The sequence below is a fragment of the Danio aesculapii genome, chromosome 15 (genome assembly GCF_903798145.1).
Source record: "Danio aesculapii chromosome 15, fDanAes4.1, whole genome shotgun sequence".
Taxonomy (NCBI): Eukaryota; Metazoa; Chordata; class Actinopteri; order Cypriniformes; family Danionidae; genus Danio; species Danio aesculapii.
The window spans coordinates 3,018,060-3,044,569 of NC_079449.1; the positions used below are offsets into that span (position 1 = coordinate 3,018,060).

The window sequence follows — 26,510 nt, forward strand, 5'->3', positions numbered from 1 at the left end:
TAACAATAATAATAATAATAATATTAATGATAATAATAATAATATTAATAACAACAATAATAATAATAATAATAATATTAATAATAATAATATTGATAATAATAACAATAATAATAATAATAATAATATTAATAATATTAATAATATTAATAATATTAATAATAATAATAATAATAACAATAATAATAATAATAACAACAACAACAACAACAACAACAACAACAATAATAATAATAATAATAATAATACATTTTATTTATAATGCGCTTTTCTAAGACCCAAAGCGCTACAACAACAGAGAAATCAAACATGCAATAAAACACAACAGTTCTGAAATACAAACAGAATAATCAAAAATGCAGTCTTAAAAAAGATGAGTTTTTAGCATCTTCTTAAAACTAGCTAGTGTGGAAGCAGAATAAGGGAGAGCATTCCATAACCTAGGGGCAGCAACAGAGAAGGCTCTGTCCCCCATTGATTTTACTCAACAAAAGGGTGGCTGTTGAAGGGTGAGAGTATCAGCAGAGCGCAGTGAACGAGAAGGTGTGTACTGAGAGACAATGTCACAGATATAGGAAGGAGCGGTACCATGTAGAGCTTTATATGCAAGTGTGAGTGTTTTAAAAAGGATACAGGACTGAATTGGGAGCCAATGCAAGCTATAAAGCACACCAGTAATGTGCTGCCGTGGTGGAGTGCCTGTGAGAATGCCTGCTGCTGAGTTTTGAAGATACTGTAGCTGTTTGATTAATTAAGCAGGTAAACCAACAAAGAGTGCAGTACAGTAGTCAATCCTGGGAGTGACAAATGCATGAACGAGTATTGATTTTAGGACATTGATTTTACATATAAAGCGGTTCATGGTTCTGCTCCGGGTTACATTTGTGACCTGATATCCATTCGCAGTCTATGCCCTGCCTCTGGTCCTACGCTGTTTCAGCCTCGCTGCAAACTCAGCACCATGGGAGGTAGGGCGTTCTCTTTCCGTGCCCCCAAACTGTGGAATGCTCCTCCCACTAACATTAGGAGGAGCTAATGTTGGTTAACATGCTGGTTCTTTGGATGGTTTTAAGCTACTTAAAACTCATCTGTTTAGGACTGTTTTTAATTTGTGATATCTTTTATTCTTACTGTGTTTTTTTACTGTATTTTTTATTGTGTTACTGTGCTTTGTTGTTTTTACTTTTTTGTAAGGGTTTTGGGTTATAAATAAAATATATTATTATTATTATAAATTTTTATTATTATTATTCATTTTAATTATTTTTTTTTATTATTATAAATTTTTTATTATTATTATTATTATTATACATTTTTATTTTTATTATTATTATTATTATTATTATACATTTTTATTTGTATTATTATTATTATTATTATTATACATTTTTATTATTATTATTATTATTATTATTATTATTATACATTTTTATTATTATTATTATACATTTTTATTTTTATTATTATACATTTTTAATATTATTATTATTATTATACATTTTTATTATTATTATTATTATTATTATACATTTTTATTATTATTATTATACATTTTTATTATTATTATTATTATTATACATTTTTATTATTATTATTATTATTATACATTATTATTATTATTATTATTATTATTATACATTTTTATTTTTATTATTATTAATATTATTATTATAATACATTTTTATTTTTATTATTATTATTTTTATTATTATTATTATTATACATTTTTATTTTTATTATTATTATTATACATTTTTATTTTTATTATTATTATTTTTATTATTATTATTATACGTTTTTATTTTTATTATTATTATTATACATTTTTATTTTTATTATTATTATTATTATTATTATTATACATTTTTATTTTTATTATTATTATTTTTATTATTATTATTATTATACTTTTTTATTTTTATTATTATTATTATACATTTTTATTTTTATTATTATTATTTTTATTATTATTATTATTATACGTTTTTATTTTTATTATTATTATTATACATTTTTATTTTTATTATTATTATTTTTATTATTATTATTATTATTATACATTTTTTTTTTATTATTATTATTATACATTTTTATTTTTATTATTATTATTATTATTATACATTTTTATTTTTATTATTATTATTTTTATTATTATTATTATTATACGTTTTTATTTTTATTATTATTATTATACATTTTTATTTTTATTATTATTATTATTATTATACATTTTTATTTTTATTATTATTATTTTTATTATTATTATTATTATACGTTTTTATTTTTATTATTATACATTTTTATTTTTATTATTATTATTATTATTATACATTTTTATTTTTATTATTATTATTTTTATTATTATTATTATTATACTTTTTTATTTTTATTATTATTATTATACATTTTTATTTTTATTATTATTATTTTATTATTATTATTATTATTATACTTTTTTATTTTTATTATTATTATTATACATTTTTATTTTTATTATTATTATTTTTATTATTATTATTATTATACGTTTTTATTTTTATTATTATTATTATACATTTTTATTTTTATTATTATTATTATTATTATTTATTTATTTATTTTTATTATTATTAGTAGTAGTAGTTGTAGTAATATTTGGCAGCCAGTGCTGACATATATAGAGTAAATGGATCCAAACTTAATATTTTCAGTTTGACCGTTGTTTATTTCTTTCTCACATTTTTTTCCTTCCCTCCATTTTATTTTATGTTCTATCTCAATAATTTTATTTCTATATTTTACATTTGCTAAGCCTATTGTGATTAATTAGGTGCGTATATATGTACAATAAATGAGTGAATATATAATGGAAGTTTTATCTGCTTGTATTGTATGTATGTATATATCATGACATGATGTAAAACAGATTAAAAATGGGCATAACATATTGTATAGAAATGGTGCAGTGGGGTGGGGGGCTTCAGGGAGTACTTCAGACAGACCTAATCTGAGAATTAGACTGAAAACAAACAGGAAGTGCATTTTCAGATTTGAATTCATTCGGTCAAACAATTTAGTTATTCTTAATGACTTGCACAGATGAATTGTTCTCCACAAAGCTAGCAATGTGAGCTAACAAAATCAATATGGTTAGTTTTGATTTCACGTGTGCTTTAAATGCAAATGAGCTGCTGTTGCCACCCCCTTTCCAGAAGAGGGAGGAGCCTTTACAGCTTGAGCCTCGGTTACTCATCTCTGAAACTGATTTTCATATTCTGCTGTCCTTCAGTGTTGTGATGTATTGATGAATATGCAAACCTGCTTATGTAAAGTTAGGGCGTCTATCTCTGACAAAACCCAGCCGACGCTGCCGTCTCCTCCACACACCAGAATACGAAACGTGTCGAACTTCTGAAACAGACGTAACCTGCGACAGACACACAACATCACAGAATGAAGTGCAAGAATACTGAGTGAGTGAAAAATATCTGCAATAAAACTAATCCTATGAAGTTGAAATCTTTCTCTGACCCCACTGATATTTTTAATCTCTTAGTTTTATCTTTATTTTAGGCTTACACTCACTTTATTTGAACATTTTTGCAAAAATGTTGTCTAGCTAGGCTGCTCAGTTGGCTCTATAGAGCAGTGGTTCTCAAACTGTGGTGCTAGGCTTCTTTCCAGTGGTATGCAGAAGAATGGCTGAATAATAAAAGAATAAAATGAACACATTTTCAACCCTTTGACGCGTACGAGAACATTGAGAATCATGTGATCGGACAGCATTGAATGTTCCCTGGTATATGATTATGCTAGTGTGCTCTGAACGTTTGCTTTAGTGCATTGCGTCATCAGATGTTTAAAATCAGTCTGCTTGGCGCAGAGGCAGAGGAAGGTGCGTGTGGTGCTTTCGGAACAGACACACATGCGCTAGAAGCCCTTCTGCAGACCGGTGCTGTTGTGTTGGAGTTTCAGTTACTGCAAACTCAGGATTTTCCCCATGCTGCATCATTGGTAAAATAATTATTACAAATGTGTTAAATGTGTGCTCGTAGCTGTGTAAAATAATGCGTGTTTTCGATATATAAAGTGATTTGTTTTTGAAAAATAAATAAATAAATAAAATTAAATGCATAAATAAATAATTAAAGCAAAAAGAAACTAAACAAAAAGGAATAAAAACTAAAAATTAAAATAACATAACTTTTTTAAATTAAAACACAAAAAATTAAAACAATCAAATAAATTGAAATAAAATACAGAAACAAATGAATTAATTAATTATTTAAACAAAACAAAATGAAAAAAAAAACACAAAAACTATTCAAACCAAACTGAAAAACAAATAAATAATTAAAACAAAACAAAGAGAAATAAAAAAATAAAACACAAAAACGAAAAGTGTCAAATAAAATAAAATACAGAAATAAATAAATAATTAATTAAATAAACAAAACGAAGAGAAATAAAAACACAAAAAAACTATTCAAATCAAGTTGAAAAATAAAATGAAATAAAATAAAACCAAAAGAAATAGAAACACAAAAAACTTCAAATCAAACTGAAAAACTGAAAATAAATAATAAATAAAACAAATAAATGAAAACAAAAAGGAATAAAAACTCTAAAAACTATTCAAATCAAATTGAAAAATAAATAAATAAAATAAATAAATAAATAATTAAAACAAAACAAAAAGAAATAAAAAATTAAAACACAAAAAACGAAAAGTGTCAAATAAAATAAAATACAGAAATAAATAAATAATTAATTATATAAACAAAACGAAGAGAAATAAAAACACAAAAAAACTATTCAAATCAAGTTGAAAAATAAAATAGATAAAATTAAATAAAACCAAAAGAAATAGAAACACAAAAAACTACAAATAGATAATAAATAAAACAAATAAATAAAACAAAAAGGAATAAAAACTTTAAAAACTATTCAAATCAAACTGAAAAATCAAATAATAACAATACAATAAAAATATAAAATAAAATATACATTTTAAACTAACCAAATCTAAAAGCATTGCCTAAGCAGCCAACTAAACCAAATAAGCTAGTTTAAAGTGCTAATCTATAAGGCTACGTTCACACTGCAGCCAAATGTGGCTCGAATCAGATTTTTTTTGCCGACATGCGACTCAGGTAATGATAGTGTGAACAGCCCAAAGAGCATGGACTCTGATCTTTTCAGGTCAGATCTGTGCCACTTTCATATGCAGTCTTAAATCAGACACAGATCTGCTGTTCTGCAATGCGACTGCAGTGTGAACGCTTATGTCGGATTCATGTGACTTTAACATAATCTTCAAGCGACATGCGTCATCATTCTGTGCTGCAGACATCCTCTACTCCTCAGCAGCACAGTAGAATGGCACACATGGTGATTAATTTAACACAGAAAGTTGGTTGTTCATGTTGAAAAAGATTTTAAAGGCAAAACTGGTGCTTGTTAACTAATCTGGTAAACGATTGAGGCACGGGTTGATCGCGAAGCTGAAGAGCGTCGTGGGTATTGCGGATAAGGGATCCGTGTGCAAAGGAAGGAGAACTTTCTCTCAGAAAGAAAAAAGGGCAGGTGCTCGAGCACCCAAACCCCCCTTCTGCACGTGTCTGCTGTTTATAACGAAGTAAAATTAAATGCAAACGGAGATAAAGCGACTCCGCCTTCACAGTTCAGCGGCTCCTCATTAACACTTGATGAGGTCACTACACCGGTGGTCAAACACACACGCTCCGCGGTTGTCAAAAATCACAAATGATCAGTGTTTTCAATCACAAGTGACCTTATTTTAGATTTCAAATGGCGAAATACACATTAGTAGTAGCAGAATAATCATTTACAGTTCATGAAATACACCACGGTTGACTGTGAAAAGAGTAATAATCATAAGCATGATCTGACAACGTGCTTACTTCATACAGTACACACATTATGTGCATAATTAGACATTTTCTGCTGTCCGTATCTGTACTTTTGCGCATGCGGGTCAGTTTAGGAACAGGATCTGTTCACACTGCACATCTGATATTGGCCACATTTATAAGAGCAGTGTGAACAGCCATGCAAGAACATCAGATCTGAGAAAACATCCGATTTGAGCACTACGCCTGGCAGTGTGAACGTAGCCTAAGTGGTGTGGTGCAGATTTGTGTTATCTTCTGAAAGTGTGTTTTACCCCAGATGTGGACCGCCGTTCATCAGGTCAAACACTTGTGCTGGATTCAACAGCTGCTTAAAGCGGCGCAGAAACTTCACACCCTGATTATCTCCACTTTTACTGTTCACAAACACCAGCAGTGGACTCGTGCAGGTCGGAGGACACGTCGCTTTCCAGAAACCTACAAACACACACATATATATGTATGAGAAAGAGAGAGAGATGTTAGTTCAATATTATTTATTACACAGCTCTCAGGATAATTTTTTACATTGGTTAAACGTGCTCTGATTGGTTGGTTTCTCAGATGAAGCGCTCTGATTGGCCACTCACCGTCCGAGTCGATGCTGTTGAGGGCTGTGGGTGGAATCACAGAGACTTTACATTGACCCAGAGGGCACTTCGGAGAGAGCTGATCTTTACAGCCAGCATGCACCTGGAGAACACACACACATAAAGAGCTGAGCGATCCACTGAATGTGTTGTATTGTCTATTATCAGAATATAGACGGGCCACACACACCCACCATGGCTTTACACCAGAGACAGCGCCAGTCCTGCAGTCGGAGGACACTGCCACAGGTTTTATCACACACCGTACACTTAGCACTGACCGGCAGATTCCCCTCCAGCCACTGATGAGGCATCGAGATCTGTTCAATACAGCACCAGACATTATTGCACTGACATGACATTAACAACACTGACACTTATATGCTGCTAATTAAGTGGAGTTGGTATCAAATGCACTGTTAGAAAGGTGCTAAGCTGAAAGCAATGATAAGCAAAAACAAAATGTCAGACATCGCAGAATACTTTTCTAAATGAGCATTACTTATTATATGTTAAAATGCAAATCACAATATATTTACTTGAGAAATCTCTTTTTTTCCAGAGAAACTGAATGAAAATAAAGCAAGCCTCTGCTTAAAAACAGGTCACAAAATATCTGCTTGTTATAAAATAATATAATGTTAGTTTCCCCTTGTTTTGAAATCTTGACATATCGAAGTATTTCAAAATAAAATAAAATAATTAACATCAAACTGACAAAAAAATAATGATGTATAAAATTAAATATGGAATAAAGTAAAATAAAATACGCAAAAAAGAAGCTAAATAACATAAAACAAAACAAGATGAAATAATTAAAATTGAATAAATAAATTTATAAAGTAATATATAAAGCAAGAAAAGACTCAATGAAAAATATAAAACAATTCAAAACAAATTGATTAAAATGAAATTAAATAAAACAAGTAACGATAAAATTACACAAATATTAAATTAAATTACATTAAATAAAACAAGTAAAAATTAAATGGCATAAAATATTAAATTAAATTACATTAAATAAAACAAGTAAAAACAAAATGAAATAAAAATATTCAATTAAATTAAACAAGTAAAATGTAAATTAAATTAAAATATTAAATTAAATTAAACAAATAAAAATAAAATGAATTTTTTTTTATTAAATGAAATAACATTAAATAAAATATTAAATGAAATTAAATAACATTAAATAAAATATTAAAGTAAATTAAATTACATTAAATAAAATATTAAATTAAATAACATTAAATAAAATATTAAAGTAAATTAAATTACATTAAATAAAATATTAAATTAAATAACATTAAATTAAATATTAAAAATAAATTAAATAACATTAAATAAAATATTAAAATTACATTAAATAACATTAATAAAATATTAAAAATTAATTAAATAACATTAAATAAAATATTAAAGTAAATTAAATAATATTAAATAAAATATTAAAATTACATTAAATAACATTAAATAAAATATTTAAAAATACATTAAATAACATTAAATAAATATTACATTAAATTAAATAACATTAAATAAAATATTAAAAATAAATTAAATAACATTTAATAAAATATTAAAAATAAATTAAATAATATTAAATAAAATATTAAAAATAATTTAAATAACATTAAATAAAATATTAAATTAAATTAAATAACATTAAATAAAATATTAAAGTAAATTAAATAATATTAAATAAAATATTAAAGTAAATTAAATAATATAAAAAAATATTAAAATTACATTAAATAACATTAAATTAAATATTAAATTAAATTAAATAACATTAATAAAATATTAAAAATAAATTAAATAACATTAAATAAAATATTAAAAATAAATTAAATAATATTAAATAAAATATTAAAATTACATTAAATAACATTAATAAAATATTTAAAATAATTTAAATAACATTAAATAAAATATTAAAGTAAATTAAATAACATTAAATAAAATATTAAAAATAATTTAAATAACATTAAATAAAATATTAAAATAAATTAAATAATATTAAATAAAATATTAAAAATAAATTAAATAACATTAAATAAAATATTTAAAATAAATAAAATAACATTAAATAAAACAAGTAAAAATAAAATGTAATAAAAATATTAAATTGAACAACATAAAATAAAATAAAACAAGGAAAATTTTTAATTAAATTAAATTACAACTAAACATTTTTGTTACAGCTAACAATTGAAATGAAGTACAATCTAATCTAAACAATATAATACAATATACAACATAATCTAAACACTAAAAAACCACTAAAAAAACTAACTGGATTTTTCTTGTTTTCATCTTAAAATACCAGGAATAAAAGCTGATGTATTACGGTGTGTGTTTGTCTCACCCCGTCCTCGTCCTCCAGTATGTCTTTGCCGATAGAGGCCAGTGTGGTCCATTTGCAGTTATTGGTGGCTCTGACCGCGCAGCGCTTATGAGCCTTGAACTTACACACTGTTAACATAAAACACACACACACATTCAGATATAAAACATAACCTATGAAGATGATGAATATTATGATGATGGAGGAGACAGACCTTCGCAAGACAGGCCGTGAGACGTGACTCCAGAAAGAGCCTCTCGACAGACGTTACAGTAGGTGGGTCGCGCGTGGGAACAGGCGTACCAGTTGTGCATCCCAGAGAAATGATCCATACTGAACTGAGTCGACTGCGCGCACACGCACACACACACGCACACGCACACGCACACACACACACACACACATTTAAACAGCACAGAAAATGACAGTTAAGAATGTTTTCAAAAAGATTCCTTTTAGATGGAATGTGTTCCTTTGATCTTTCTGATCATCAAAGAATCCTGCAACATTAAAGGATATCATTCATTCATTTTCCTTCAGCTTCGTCCCTTTATTATCAGGGGTCGCCACAGCGGAATGAACCGCCAACTATTTTGGCTAACCCAAAAATAGACTAACTCAAACTATGGGTTAAATTTGGCCCTATTTATTTCGTTAGCATCCACATGCCCTTATGGCCTTCAGAACTGCTTTAGGCCTTCGTGGCCTAGATTCAACAAGGTACTGGAAATATTCCTCTGAGATTTTGCTCCATTTTGACATGATAGCATCACACTGTTGCTGCAGATTTGTCTGCTGCACATCCATGATGGGAATCTCCTGTTCCACCACATCCCAAAGGTGCTCTATTGGATTGAGCTCTGGTGACTGTGGAGGCCATTTGAGTACAGTGAACTCATTGTCATGTTCAAGAAACCAGTCTGAGATGATTCACGCTTTATGACATGGAGCGTTATCCTGCTGGAAGTAGCCATCAGAAGATGAGTACACTGTGGTCCTAAAGGGATGGACATGGTCAGCAGCAATACTCAGGTAGGCTGTGGCGTTGACACGATGCTCAATCGGTACTAATGAGCACAAAGTGTGTCAAGACAATATCCCCCACACCATTACACCACCACCACCACCAGCCTGAACCGCTGATACAAGGCAGGATGGATCCATGCTTTCATGTTGTTGATGCCAAATTCTGACCCGACCATCTGAATGTGGCAGCAGAAATGGAGACTCATCAGACCAGGCAACGTTTCTCCAATCTTCTATTGTCCAGTTTTGGTGAGCCTGTGTGAATTGTAGCCTCAGTTTCCTGTTCTTAGCTGACAGGAGTGGCACCCGGTGTGGTCTTCTGCTGCTGTAGCCCATCCGCCTCAAGGTTGGACGTGTTGTGTGTTCAGAGATGCTCTTCTGCAGACCTCGGTTGTAACGAGTGCTTATTTGAGTCACTGCTGCCTTTCTATAAGCTGGAACCAGTCTGGCCATTCTCCCCTGACCTCTGGCATCAACAAGGCATTTGTGCCCACAGAACTGCCGCTTACTGGATATTTCCTCTTTTTCTGACCATTCTCTGTAAACCCTAGAGATGGTTGTGCGTGAAAATCCCAGTAGATCAGCGGTTTCTAAAATACTCAGACCAGCTCGTCTGGCACCAACAACCATGTCACGTTCAGAGTCACTTAAATCCCCTTTCTTCCCCATTCTGGTGCTCGCTCTGAACTGCAGCAGATTGTCTTGACCATGTCTACATGCCTAAATGCATTAAGTTGTTGCCATGTGATTGGCTGATTAGAAATTTGCGTTAATGAGCAGTTGGACAGGTGTACCTAATAAAGTGGCCAGCAAGTGTACACTGATAGCAACATTAATGACTGATCTGTGGTGTAAAATGGTGACGATAATCAGAGATTCTGAAACTGACCTCAAAGTGCTCTCTGTTCTGAACACTCTTGAGCGCCGCGATCCACTCCTCCATTTCTTTCCTGTTTTCTGCACACAGAATGAGTCGACGACACGGAGTGATCACCTGTGCACACAAACAAACACACACACACACACACACACACACACACACACACACACACACACACACACACACACATAAACGTCAATACCAGAAAACTTAATAGATTCCTGCAAGAATCATAAGCGGCTTTATTCACTCATAACCTTACGTGTGTGTTTGTGTGTGTGTGTGTGTGTGTGCGTGTGTGTGTGTGTGTGTGTGTGTGTGTGTGTGTGGCAGAGAGAGAGCAATTAGGATTCCAGAAATATGTGCTAAACTGAGGCCAAGGAACAAGGAACACATTGTCCAACACACACACAAGCACAAACAAAGAAACACACACACACACACACACACACACACACACACACACAAACACATTCACAAACACACAAATAGAAACACACACACACAAGCACACGCAAAGAAACACACACACACACACACACACACACACACACACACACACACACAAATAGAAACACACATAACACAAGTATATACACACACGCACACACACAAGCATACACATACACAAAGCACACACAAACAAAAAACACACACACACACACGCAAAGCACCCAAACTTTAAAAAAACAAAAACAAACACACACAAAAACCACACACACACACACACACACACGCACACACACACGCACACACACACACACACACACACAAAAACAATAAATCTGATACACACAAACACACACACATACACACACAAAATACACACACAAACTTAAAAACACAAATACAAACACACACACAGACAAACACACACACAGTCAAACACACACACAAACTCAAAGGTGAATGCGTACCTTGGCTCTAAGGGTCAAACGACAAAAAATAAGGTCAAGAATCTTGGTGTGACTCTGGAGTCAGATCTGAGTTTCAATAGTCATGTTAAAGCAGTTAGTAAATCAGCATACTATCAATCAGATGCTTTGTTTCCTGTGAAGACTTAGAGAAACTTGTTCATGCTTTTATCAGCAGCAGGGTGGATTACTGTAATGGCCTCCTCACTGGCCTTCCCAAAAAGACAGTCAGACAGTTGTAGCTCATCCAGAACGCTGCGGCCAGAATTCTGACCAGAACCAGGAAATCAGAGCACATCACACCTGTCCTCAGGTCTTTACACTGGCTCCCAGTTACATTCAGAATAGATTTTAAAGTATTATTACTGCTCTATAAATCACTAAATGGCCTAGGACCTCAATACATTACAGATATGCTGACTGAATACAAACCTAACAGATCACTCAGATCTTTAGGAGCAAATAAACTAGAAACTCCAAGAGTTCAGTCAAAGCAGGGTGAATCGGCTTTCAGCTACTAACAGCGCCCCCTGCTGCTGGAATCAGCTTCCAGAAATGATCAGATGTGCTCCAACATTAGGCACGTTCAAATCAAGACTGAACACACATCTGTTTAGCTGTGCCTTTACTGAATGAGCACTGTGCTACGTCCCACAGATCGCACTATCATGTCTTTCTCTTCTTTTTCATTCTTTTATAACACATTTTAATCAGTTTTTATTTGTTTTTAATCCTTTATATTATTTTTATTTAGTTTTTATTTTCTTATACTTGTCTCTTTTATTCCTGTTTATGTAAAACACTTTGAATTGCATTTTGAATTGCCACTGCCTTGCCTAAAGGTGCAGTGTGTAAGTTTGACACCCAGTGGTTGAACTAGGTATTGCACTCATGGTTCAAAACACACACAAGCACAGGTTGCCAGATTGACGACACCAACAGGAGTGAGTCTGATTATCGAGCCTAAAGGCTGATTTAAGTCATGTTCTAAGTAAAAGCAACAGCATGCAATCGAAGGAATATTATATATTAAATTAAGTTTTCATCCAAACCAACACCTGAAATTGATACATTAGAAACGGCTTCTGTTTCTCACAGCTGAACAACAGGATAAACTGACAATGATCAGCTCAGGTACAGCTCATGTGCTTTATTCAGTGTTAAAAGCTAATATTGTGAGTCTGAATGCCATTCTTACATGACATTTATTGCCATTTACTAAAAGCAGCAGCACATAGTTCACCTCAGATCTGGAAAATAAAATAAACCGTCTGAAATTTAACTCCAGAACTGAGACTCAGAGTAAACCAGCACATATCAGTGATTCAGCATCTACATTTAATCATGTTAAAGAGCTTTAATATGTATTAATTAGATTATAAACCTGACCATTTCGCTGGAGTGCAGTGAGTGCACTATTCTGTGCTTCTGAATGGCTGTATTTACATTTCTGTCGTGTTTCGTCTGGTGCAAACAGCCCAATTGCTCATCACTGCAAATCTCGTCATGTAGCGTGTTGTTAGGACACAGGGTTACAATGTAACCTGCTCATCTAATGTTTACACTCGTAATATTTATATTATTTGCAAATTAATAACCACCTCATGTGGAACTCTGAATCCGCGTCTCATTTCAGAGTCTACTACTGTCCACTAGAGGTCACGGGCGCATGCTTTTAGAGCCTTTCTGACTGAATAAATGAAATACTCTGTTTACCACCAAGGCAACCCGGGTGCTGAAATATAATTAGCTAAACTGGCATTGGGCGGGTAAATAATCAAAACACAGACAGCCGTTCCGGCACGTAACGCACATGTTAACAGCAGAATATCTGACTTCATCATTGTCTTTCAGATAAACAAGAATGTTCACTGAGCATGTTTCTAAATATCTGCAGACATATGATGGTGTTTTTATGCTTTAGAAGAGTCAAAAACTCACACACAGCAGCTTTAATATACTAAAAACACAACTGTTTCATGCTCACAGATCAAAAAGACAATTACAGGAGACTCAATGGAAGACCAACTTTTCAGCTGCCAAACCTCAAGCATTCAAAGGCTTAAAATAGTGTGTGTGTGTGTGTGTGTGTGTGTGTGTGTGTGTGTGTGTGTGTCTGTGTGTGTGTGTGTTTATACGGCAACTTCCCAATCCGTTTCCTCCAGCTGCTGACAAAGACCCTCTGTTCCCACACGGATAAAAATAACTCGCGCCTTTCCTCCGCCAGAACACACACACACACACACACACACACACACACACACACACACACACACACCTCATATTATTCATTTCACAGACGAGTACACAAACTGCCTCATAAAACCAACTCGTATATACAGAGAGCGAATCAGCTGACACACAGCAGAAGACGAGTGTGTGTTTGTGTGTGTGTGTGTGTGTGTGTGTCTGCTTAATGTCTCTGGTGGTGATCTGCAGGCCACATTTACCACAAACACAGACACATACACACAATTACAACAGACACACACAATTACACAACACATTCATTTTCTTTTGGGCTTAGTCCCTTTATTAATCCGGGGTCACCACAGCGGAATGAACCACCAACTTATCCAGCACATGTTTAACGCAGCAGATGCCCTTCCAGCTGCAACCCATCACTGGGAAACATCCATACACTCATTCACACACACAATTAAACCACATACACAACCACGTACACAACACACACACACACACGAATGCACTCTACATTACACATCACCGGTACACAAATAACAATTACACAACTTATACACACCTAATTAAACCACATACATACACACACACACAATTACACAACACACATGCTTGCACACACTTTGCACTGCACCCATACACACGCACACACACACACACACACACACATTACACAGCACCCACACATGAACAATTACACAACTCATACACACACAATTACACAACACACATACACGCATGTACACACACTTCACTACACAGCACACATACACAAACATACACAAACATACACACACACATACAATTACACAACTTATACACACTTAATTAAACCCCAAACATACACACACACAATTACACACCACACACATACAAGCACACACTAGATTACACACACCCACAGAAGTGCATAACTCACACACACACACACACAATTACATGACATACGCACAATTACAAACACACACAGACACAAATGCTCTGTATTACACAGAACTCACACACACACACAACACACAATTACACAATACACATGCACATAAACACAATCACACATGCACACATGCATAACGTAAGGATAAACACAATTAAACAACACACAATTAAACCACACACACACACAATAAGACACATTTACACACAGATAATTATTTATACATAATTATACATTTATACATAATAAGACACATACACACACAATGTAAACACACACACACACACACACACACACACACACACACACACACATATATATATATATATATATATACACACACACAATGTAAACACACAATTAATTATACATACATACATACACACACACACACACACACACACACACACACACACACACGACACAAACACTTGCTTAATGTAAACACACACACACAATTACACACACATATACACACACACACACACACACACACACACACACACACACAATTACACAAACAATGTAAACATACACCAATACACACACACATACATACACACGCACACACACACACACACACACACACACACACACACACACACACACACACACACACACACACACACACAATTCCAGCACATACACAATTAAAACATGTACACACACACAATTGTAAACATACATAATTACACACACACACACACACACACACACTTACATCACACTCACATACACACACACACATATATATATATATTTATATATATATATATATATATATATATATACAAACACACACACACACACACACACACACACACATAATTACACAACACACACTGACACACACACACACAATTCCAGCACATACACAATTAAAACATGTACAACACACACAATTGAAAACATACATAATTACACACACACACACACACTTACATCACACTCGCATACAGACATATATATATATACAAAAACACACACACACACACACGCACACACACACGCACGCACGCACACACACACACACACACACACACACACACACACACACACACACACACACACATATATAATATTTTAGGTGAACTCTCCCTCTAAGAGGTTTGTACTTGTGTTTGAGTGTTGTTTTGCATTGAGTTCTGAATGTAAATCAGTTTTGTGCGTCAAGACTTGTATTAAAGCATGATCCTGCTGAACTCTTGCGCAACCGATGACGTCTGGAAAAGCATGTGGAGTCTTGAGGAGCGCCAGAGAAAGAGCAGCTGACTCTACAAACAATACTGATCTGATCTGATCTCATCTGATCTCATTCAAATTAGCCACAAGCACTTAACACACAACCTTCATTTTAAAGGCACTTCTATAAATGTCTTTACTGGTCAGTTTAATGTAATATAATTCATAAATGTATGCAATTATTTTAAATTGTCACATATTAAAGATATTTGTTTTTAATACATTAGTTGTCTATTTAAATGTGTGAGCAACATCACTCTCATAGCAGTGTGATATGGCTGTATTTCGGCACTGGTGGGAGACATGCGTTGGCTCGAGGTTGCAGACAGAGTGCCCAGCAGTGCCAATATACAGCCATATTGCAATGCTACAAGTGTGATATTGAGCTCTATTTTGACGATCCATGCGCAAAGTCCAAAGCGCAGGGCGCAAACGCATTAAGGGCGTGTCAGATTCCACTTTTGCTATTTTAAGGACGGAAAAATCCACTTTGCGCTGTGGCGCATGGTCTAACAGGGTTGAGCTTATCCTCTTAATGAGTTATAGGTGTGTTTTGAGAATAAACCAATCAGAGTCTCATCTCCCATTACATTTAAGAGACGGTTGTGCCGCGCCATGGTGTGCATTTGCTATTTACATGGAGGACTTTGTAAGTGTAAAAACTGAACGCTTCACTAGAGAGAAAACAGTTAAACAGAGCAGCTACAGCGTTCGAATGAGAGATGAGCCTCCTCATTATTTACTTTCACTTTCACTCTCCTGGATAAGGAAACGTGTTGTACGCACAGATATCCATTAGCCTATACATTATTAATTTAGTTTGTTAAGCGCAAAGATTTGTTTCAAAACTATTTCTAAATTCAGTTTTAATTTCCAGCAAACGAATAAATGAACAATAATAACCAAGTGTTAAAAAAACTGAGTTATATCTAAATACACATGCTGTGCCCCATATGGTCTAAAACCTGACATGTGGACAAATCTAAGCTTGTTTTTAATAAAACAAATATAAATCTGCATATAATAAATAACACTGCTAATAATAATAACATTATACAAAAGCAAATTGTTATGAATAAACTGAAAAAGCCCTCCCGAGATGAAGAAGGCATGAAAGTATGGTTTTTATATTTATGTAGGCTAGAAAATAATATGTTTTGTAATATTTTAATCCTTTAATTCTTTTTCATTTGTAAAGATATTTGCGTATTGCTGTACATCCTGTGTGTATTAAGCAATGTGTAAGCGAGGCGCATTACCAACACACTCTGCGCTGGACAGTAGACTAGCTTTGATCTGGTCTATTGAACCGTCTATTTAAGTTCCTCAAAATAGCAACGCGCCAGCAATGCGCCTCAACACGCCTCCTTTTTTAGATCAGAACGCCTATGTGCGCACATACAAGCGCAAATGCATTTGCTATTTAAACAGCGTGGCGTAAAACGTCAAAATGACTCTGGCACCGAGCTGAAACAAGCAATCAACAATTGCGTGCCGCCTTGAGCTGGGTGTATGATAGGGCCCATTGTGTTTATACAACAGTTCGACAGCATAATCGCAGATTTAAAAACGAAGATAAAACACGGAGAGTCTTAAAACCCTTTTGTAAGAGGAACTACTTTCTTTCACTGTTTATTCACATCGGCAGCTGACGTCAGAACAGCAGAAACTGCTCATTCACCAACATCACTTTAGAGCTAGTATTTGAATGATTCTCTAGCGTAATGTCTAAAGTGATGAGAAAACACCAGGGGCCTCATGAACGAAGACTTGTGTTGAGTTCAAACTAAATCATTGCGTACGGACAAAGCTGTAAATGTGCGTACGCAGTAAAAAATTCAGTACGCAGTAAAAATCCCACGCATATTCTCGTTGTACATCTGAATTAACGTGAAACTGAGTGCATGTGCACGAGCGCAAAACCCCTCCCTGCCTCCTCCCCCTAATAAATATGTTAATGACCCGGGGCGGACTGGGAAAGCATTGTCCACCGGGCCAAAGTTACAGGAAGGCAGGCCACATCTGATGCGATCACGAAAGAGAAGAGTGGGGGGGGGGTGTTGTAGGGGTGCTGGGGGGGAGATGGCGTGGCAGGCCAGACTCACGGTGGCAGGTCAGATTGACCGCCAGGCCACCGCATGTCCCGCTGCTCCCTATGGCCAATCCGCCCCTAGTAATGACTCTGTTTGGCAAAACCAAATGGAAAAGCAATGGCAAAAGCAAGAAAAAAGAGAAACTTTAAACAGATTGTGAATTGGAGGTGCTCCTTTCGGAGATAGACTGGAGAGAAAAACTGTGTTATTTGCAAGTTTGTCCTCCGGAATTAATATCAAAAGAAAAAAGTGGGAGAGTTTAGCTGACGCAGTTAACGCAGTGGGGTCTGAACATCGCACTGTGAAGAAATTAAAAAAGAAATGATCCCATGTAAAGGTGTAAAATTTTGTGGTGTCCATTTAGGCTAAGTGCAAATAGCACACCTCGTTGAAATGAGCTAGCTGAGTGATTCCCGCCCATCACCGTCTGATTGACAAAGACAACATAACTAAAGAGAGCGGCAAACAGCAGCGTGAGTGGCGTAGCTCGTAAAGCAGGATGGCAACATGTTTTGACACGATCGATCATGAAACCAGTTCGAATCCAGCGTCTGATGAACTCATTCTTCGTTTTCCCCCCTCTACATATCATATTTTGCCTACTCTTCATCACGAGGAAGACAAGTAGGAATCATTAATAAGTGTGTGTATTATGTTAAGCGCATTTGAGCATCACATATTATTTGCACATTTATTGAATGGAAATGTTTCCGATTCACGTATGCAAATTCGTCTTCAGATGGTGCCTTTACACCCCATTCACACGGGGCTTCAGCGTCAACGCTTGACAGAGGGCGTGTCTGACGTGATCGTCAAAGCAGCGTCAGCCAATGAATTTAGTCAGCAATAGGCCACTGCCTGAGCTGGTGTATTTGCATCCAGCGATCTGATTGGCTGATGCTTCCATCTGCACTTGAAAATTTGAGCAAGTCCCAATTTCTGCAGCGGCGCCGATGGATCCCCAATGCAGTTCGGCAACGCCTGACGTCACCCATTCAAAGTGAATGGAAAGCGTTGAAGCTGACGCCTTGTGTGAATGGGGCGTTACAGCAATGTGCGTGCAGTAGATCGCTCCGATTACATTGGGAAAACCGGCGATCGCTGCAAATTGCGCTTTAATGTTTGGCTGGTCAACTGCATGGTATGGAAACCTTATATACCTGCTAGACATGCGGATGATCCCGTCCCATACAGCTGCCATTGCACGGCTCAAAGATACTTTGTAGTGTGCAATTTAACACAATTGCCTCTAGGAGTCGCCAATGGAAATGAAACAAACACACACAAGACATACAAGTACGCCAGACATGAAGTTGGCGTGGACTAACAGACATTCTCACGTTCAATTCATCGTTATTAAATCCAAACGTGAGCGTGAAATCTGCCGTACGCAAAGGTTTTGTGCGTAAGCAGCGTTGATACACGAGGCCCCCGATTTTGCTCACATTTTAAGATTATAAGGCTGAACGACGTGAAATGCCATCAGTCTACAGAGATATCCCAGCGTTTCTCTGTTGCCTGAAGTTCCCCCGGCTCTGATGAGACTGAGGTCTCCACCCCGTGTGTTAAAGCAGTATTTGTCTCATTAGTTTGAAGCCTTTTGACAAATGTCTCAATAAAGTTTATCTGTTTTAAAGAGCGTTTACTTATTTTAACCTTGTTTAAAACAATAGCTATCTAAATTGTAGATTTTAGTGTGCGGAAAAACCGCCAGCAAAACTACATCCAATCGATTTTTATTACCCATCTCCCACCATGCAAGTACATACACCCTTTAAAACTTTATTCTCATTATTTCTTGCTTTGTCAATATATCGTAGTCTATACTGTTTAATAATCAATTTAAATTATGTTAATTGATAAACAAATAAATACAAAACGGCATTAATTCGTGCCATTGCATCATAGGTATATGCCAGAACACTTTATATACATACAGATCTATTTACAATGATTACAGGACTATTATCAAAACCAAAACCCAACCCAATGACCAAAACAACAACAATCACACAGTACAACTTCATGAATCAGCTTGGAGGAAAACGATGTGTGACTCCATATCTCCACATCTGCCTCTGATTCTATTACATAACCACCATTCATTTAATATTTCACCATAAAATATGACAGAATTTACATTTAAAGCATGATTGACTTTACTTATTCACAACAACAAATACTGATATATTTTTAAATCTCTTAAATGTTTTATTATAAATAACTCTGATAATGTTTTACTAGTGCGTTTTCTAAAAAATGACTAAAAAAACAGAAATAAATAATGATAATAATAAAAAAAATAAATTATAGTTATGCTATAAGGCAGCACGGTGGCGCAGTGGGTAGCACAATCGCCTCACAGCAAGAAGGTTGCTGGTTTTAGCCTCGGCTGGGTCAGTTGGCATTTCTGTGTGGAGTTTGCATGTTCTCCCCGTGTTGGCGTGGGTTTCCTCCGGGTGTTCCGGTTTCCCCCACAATTCTAAAGACCTGTGGTGCAGGTGAATTGAATATGCTAAACTGTCCGTAGTGTATGTGTGTGAATGAGTGTGAATGGGTGTTTCCCATTGATGGGTTGCAACTGGAAGGGCATCCGCTGTGTAAAACATATGCTGGATTAGTTGGCGGTTCATTCCGCTGTGGCGACCCCGGATTAATAAAGGGACAAAGCCGAAAAGAAAATGAATGAATGAAGAATTTATGCTATATATTAGTACAAATTAACAATATAATTAAACAATAATAATTATACTATGTATTAGTATCAATATATATATATATATTAATATAAAATAATATTATATATTATTACTCCACAATATATTATATTTTAAATATATTATTAGAATATATTATATATAATAATAATAATAATAATAAGTATTATTATGTACACACACACATTTACAAATTTTATAACATAATAATAATAATATAAATAATAATAATATAATAATAACATAAACAATAATAATTCAGCCTTCCATATAATCCACACACACGCACACATGCGCGCGCACACGCACACGCACACACACACACACACGCACACGCGCACACACACACACACACACACACACACACACACACACACACACACACACACACACACACACACACAAAATAATACCAATATATATTAACATAAAATAATATTATATATTATTATTTTATATACATCACACACACATATATACAATTTTAATAATATTAATAATAATAATAATAATAATACAATACAAATAATAACAACAACATACTAATAAAATCAATAATAATAATAATAAAAATAATAATAACATAATAATAATAAAATCAATAACAATAATATAAATAATAATAATTCTGCCTACCATATAATAATACACACACACACATGTACACACACACACACACAAACAAACAAACACGCACGCACACACACACACATTTACACACACAGAATAATAACAAATAATAATAGTTCATTCATTTTCTTTTCAGCTTAGTCCCTTAATATTAATTATAATATAAATTATATAATAATAATAATAATAATAATAATACCAATAATATACTGTACATATATATATATATATATATATATATATATATAAATATATATAAATCACACAAATAAGCAATTATCACTAAAATAAGCATATAAATACTAATAATTTAATAAAATAATAATAATATAATTATAATAATAAGAATAATAATTCAGCCTCCCATATAATAATACAGCTAAAATGTCCTCAAAATGTAAAATATTTGGTTAAAACAATAATAATAATAATAATAATAATAATAATAATAATAAGAAGAAGAAGAATAAGAATAGGAATAATAATAATAATAATAATAATAATAATAATAATAATAATAATAATAATAAGAAGAAGAATAAGAATAGGAATAATAATAATAATAATAATAATAATAATAATAATAATAATAATAATAATAATAATAATGATCACATACAAAATAATAGTTTACAGAAAAACAGAAGATCAACACTCCAAAAACTCTTTCTACTCGATGTTTGTGATGAAATAAGCAACTAAGACTAATTGAAAGTGACTAAGAGGATGACAGAAGCTTCATTTTTAGGTGAACTATGCCTTTAAGTAAACACACACTCTCTCACACACACACACACACACATACAGCCTCGCTTTTCCATTCCTTTTCATTCCACACATTCTTTCGTCTTACTTGTTGCTGGTGAACTGCAGGCGCTCGTCTTCTGTGGCTTCTGGAGATCTACAGCTAATATCTGCTAATGTCCTTCCTCAGCTGATACACGTCTCTCTCCTTCTCCCTCTCTCTCTCACTCTCTTTTTCCTAGACTCCTCCCGTTTTCCAGCAGGATGAGTCAGAGTTCCAAACCCTCCCACAAAACAGCAGCAGACCCACACACACACACACTTGCACACACTCACACACACACTCACACCACTGCATATGAACACACTGTGGTGAAGACTGAGTTCCTCCTGCAATTAAACTAAATCAGTCCAAATGTCAACTAAAAATACTCTTCAGGACACACACACACACACACACACACACGCACACAGAGAGAGAGAGAGAGAGAGAGAGAGAGAGAGAGAGAGAGAGAGAGAGACAGAGAGACATACACACAGAGACAGATAGATACAAATACACACAAACACACACACAGAAAGGCCCAAACACAAAGACATACAGACAGACAGACAGACAGACAGACAGACAGACAGACAGACAGACAGACAGACAGACAGACACAAACACAAAAACACACACAGACAGACAGAGACACATACACACAAAACACACACATAAATATACACAAACACACACAAAGCAAGACAGAGACAAACAAATACACACAAAAACACACACACAAACACATGCACACACACACACACACACACAAACAAACACGCACGCACCCACGCACGCACACTCAAAAATACACACAAACAAACACCCACACACTCAAAATACACACAAACAAACACACACACACACACACACACACACAAACACGCACGCACCCACGCACACACACTCAAAAATACACACAAACAAACACCCACACACTCAAAAATACACACAAACACACACACACACACACAAACACGCACGCACCCACGCACACACACTCAAAAATACACACAAACAAACACCCACACACTCAAAAATACACACAAACAAACACACACACACACACACACACACACACACACACACACACACACACACTCAAAAATACAAACATACTCAAAAATACTCACAAACACACACGCGCACACACACACACTCAAAAATACACACAAACAAACACACACACACACACACTCAAAAATACACACAAACAAACACACACACACACACACACTCAAAAATACAAACATACTCAAAAATACTCACAAACACACACGCGCGCACACACACACACTCAAAAATACACACAAACACACAAACACACACAACACTCAAAAATACACACACGCACTCAAAAATACACACACACACACACAATCAAAAATACACGCAAACACACACACACACACACACACACTCAAAAATACACATACTCAAAATACACACAAACACACACACACAAACACACACACACACACACACTCAAAAATACACAAACACATACACACACACACTCAAAAATACATACAAACAAACACAAACACATGCATGCACACACACACACACACACACACACACACACACACACACACAATGACACAGAAACACATTCACATAGACAGCCAAATCAAACACACACAAACACATTTACACTCAGACACAAACATACATTCAAACACACAAAAAGTTACACAAACACGCACACAGACAAAACAAACACGTTTACACACAAAGACACACACACATACATTCACACAAACACACTCAAAAATACACACATACACAAAGACACACAAAAACATGTTTACACACACACAAAGACACAAACACACTCACCAACAAACACACACACAAAGACACACACACACACAAACACAGACACACACACACGTGCAGCAGACTATTTCAGGCTGCTCTGTTTATAAGATCCAGAATAAACACACACTCAGTTTTTCTCAGAAGCTTCATTTCCTCCCAGAGAACATCCCAGAACACAGTGCAGCTCCACACACACACACACACACACACACACACACAGCACCAAACCCACTTCTGAAGCGGGACAATCATCATCATGGAGACGGCAGTAAAATGAACATTACTAAAGCTTTCTATAAGACCCACACAAACACACACACACGCACGCACACACACACACACACACACACACACACACACACACACACACACACACACACACAAATATTCTAACATCAAACTGTAGATGTGAGATGTGATGTAGATGTAAACTTATTTTGTGTGTGTGTGTGCTCGTATGTATCAGTGAATATGCTGGTTTGTGTGTGTGTGTGTGTGTGTGTGTGTGTGTGTGTGTGTGTGTGTGTGTGTGTGTGTGTGTGTGTGTGTGTGTGTACTCACAGTGAAGCTGTTGTTGACGTTTTTGGTGCTGGATTCGGCCACACTGGCATCTGTCAGATCCACTTCATCAAAGATAATGGACTGAAACCAATCAACAGCAGCCAATAAATAATCAATACATCTGTGACACTCCATCAGTCAGAGCCGTCTGTTATTCATCTCTCTACAGACAAACAGATCTACAGTGCGACTCACACAGCTGGGTTAAACGCTCAAAATGGGTTCTTTGACCTTGGACTTAAAGGTAAAAATAACGAATGAGTGATTGAATGAATGAATGAGTGAGTGATTGATTTAATAAATGAGTGATTGAAAGAAAAGATAATTGAATGAGGGATTGAATGAATGAATAAGTGATTGCATGAAATGAATAAATGAGTGATTGAATGAATGAGTGATTGAATGAAAGGATGAATGAATGAAAGATTGAATGAATGAATAAGTGGATGAATGAATGAACGAGTGATTGAATAAAAAGATGAATGAATGAATGAATGAATGAATGAATGAATGAATGAAAGATTGAATGAAAGGATGAATGAAAGGATGAGTGAGTGATTGAATTATTTGATGAATGAATGAGTGGTTGATTGAATAAATGCATGAATGAATGGATGAATAATTGAGTGGTTGAATGAATGAATGAATGAATGAAGGATTGAATGAATGAGTGATTAAATGAATAGATGAATGAATGCATGACTGAATGAATGAATTAGTGATTGAATGAATGAGTGAATGAATGAGTGATTGAATAAAAGGATGAATGAATGAATGATTGAATGAAAATGAATGATTGAAATAATGAATGAGTGATTGAATGAAAGGATGAATGAATGAATGAATGAATGAGTGATTGATTGATTGAAAAAATGAATGCATTAATGAATGGATAAATGAATGATAGGTGGTGGAATGAATGAATGAATCATTGAATGAACGAGTGATTGAATTAATAAAAGACTGACTGAATGAATGATTGAATGAATGAATAAAAATTGAATAAATGAATTGAGTGATTGAATGAATGAGTGACTGATTGAATGAAAGAATGAATGAGTGAGTGATTGAATGAATGTGTGATTATGTATGAGTTAATTAATTATTGAATGAACGAATAAATGAATCAACAGATGAATGAGTGAATTGATTGAAATGATTGATTACAAATGTATTATAAGGCCAAACCATGTGCCTAAAATAGTGTCTTTTCATCTGGAGTCAATAGGGCTGGTCAGTATCTGGATGGGAGACCACATGGGAAAACTAGGTTGCTGTTGGATGTAGTGTTAGAGAGGCCAGCAGGGAGCGCTCAACCTGTGGTCTGTGTGAGTCCTAATGCCCCAGTACAGTGAAGGAGTCTTTAGATAAGACATTAAACTGAGGTCCTGACTCTCTGTGGTCATTAATAATCCCATGGCACTTTTCATAAAGAGTATGGGTGTAACCCTGGTGTCCTGGCTAAATTCCCTCCATCAGCACTTAACCATCATGCCCTCCCAATCATCCCTATCTACTGAATTGGCTCTATCACTGTCTCTCCACTCCACCTATAGCTGGTGTGTGGTGAGCGCACTGGAGCTGTTGTCCTGTGGCTGCCATCGCATCATCCAAGTGGAGCCGCACACTGGTGGTGGAGTGGAGAGACCCCCCTACCCCCACCCTCATCATGATAGTGAAGTGCTTTGGGTGTATGGCCATACGTGATAAACACGCTATACAAACACACATTACATTTAAATAAGTAAACATACGAGTAATGAGTAGGGCCAGACGGAATCTGAGGAGGTTTTTTGCTATTTCTGTAGAGAATTTTGCTAAAAATCTGCGTATTTCTGTGGAATTATTTTGGGTTTTATTTAATGTTTAAAATGC

The 26,510-nt window shown here is 34.5% G+C and overlaps 1 protein-coding gene across 1 annotated transcript in view; it reads right to left on the bottom strand.

Annotated features, from left to right (window-relative positions):
- The window catches only part of LOC130241817 (diacylglycerol kinase delta-like), an 87,026-nt gene that overhangs the window by 34,456 nt on the left and 26,060 nt on the right, over positions 1–26,510 (bottom strand). The window contains 8 exon segments of the mRNA XM_056473780.1: positions 3,298–3,406; positions 6,167–6,329; positions 6,482–6,584; positions 6,676–6,801; positions 8,850–8,956; positions 9,043–9,175; positions 10,744–10,848; positions 24,636–24,716. Coding sequence (XP_056329755.1) covers positions 3,298–3,406; positions 6,167–6,329; positions 6,482–6,584; positions 6,676–6,801; positions 8,850–8,956; positions 9,043–9,175; positions 10,744–10,848; positions 24,636–24,716 — 927 coding nt within the window.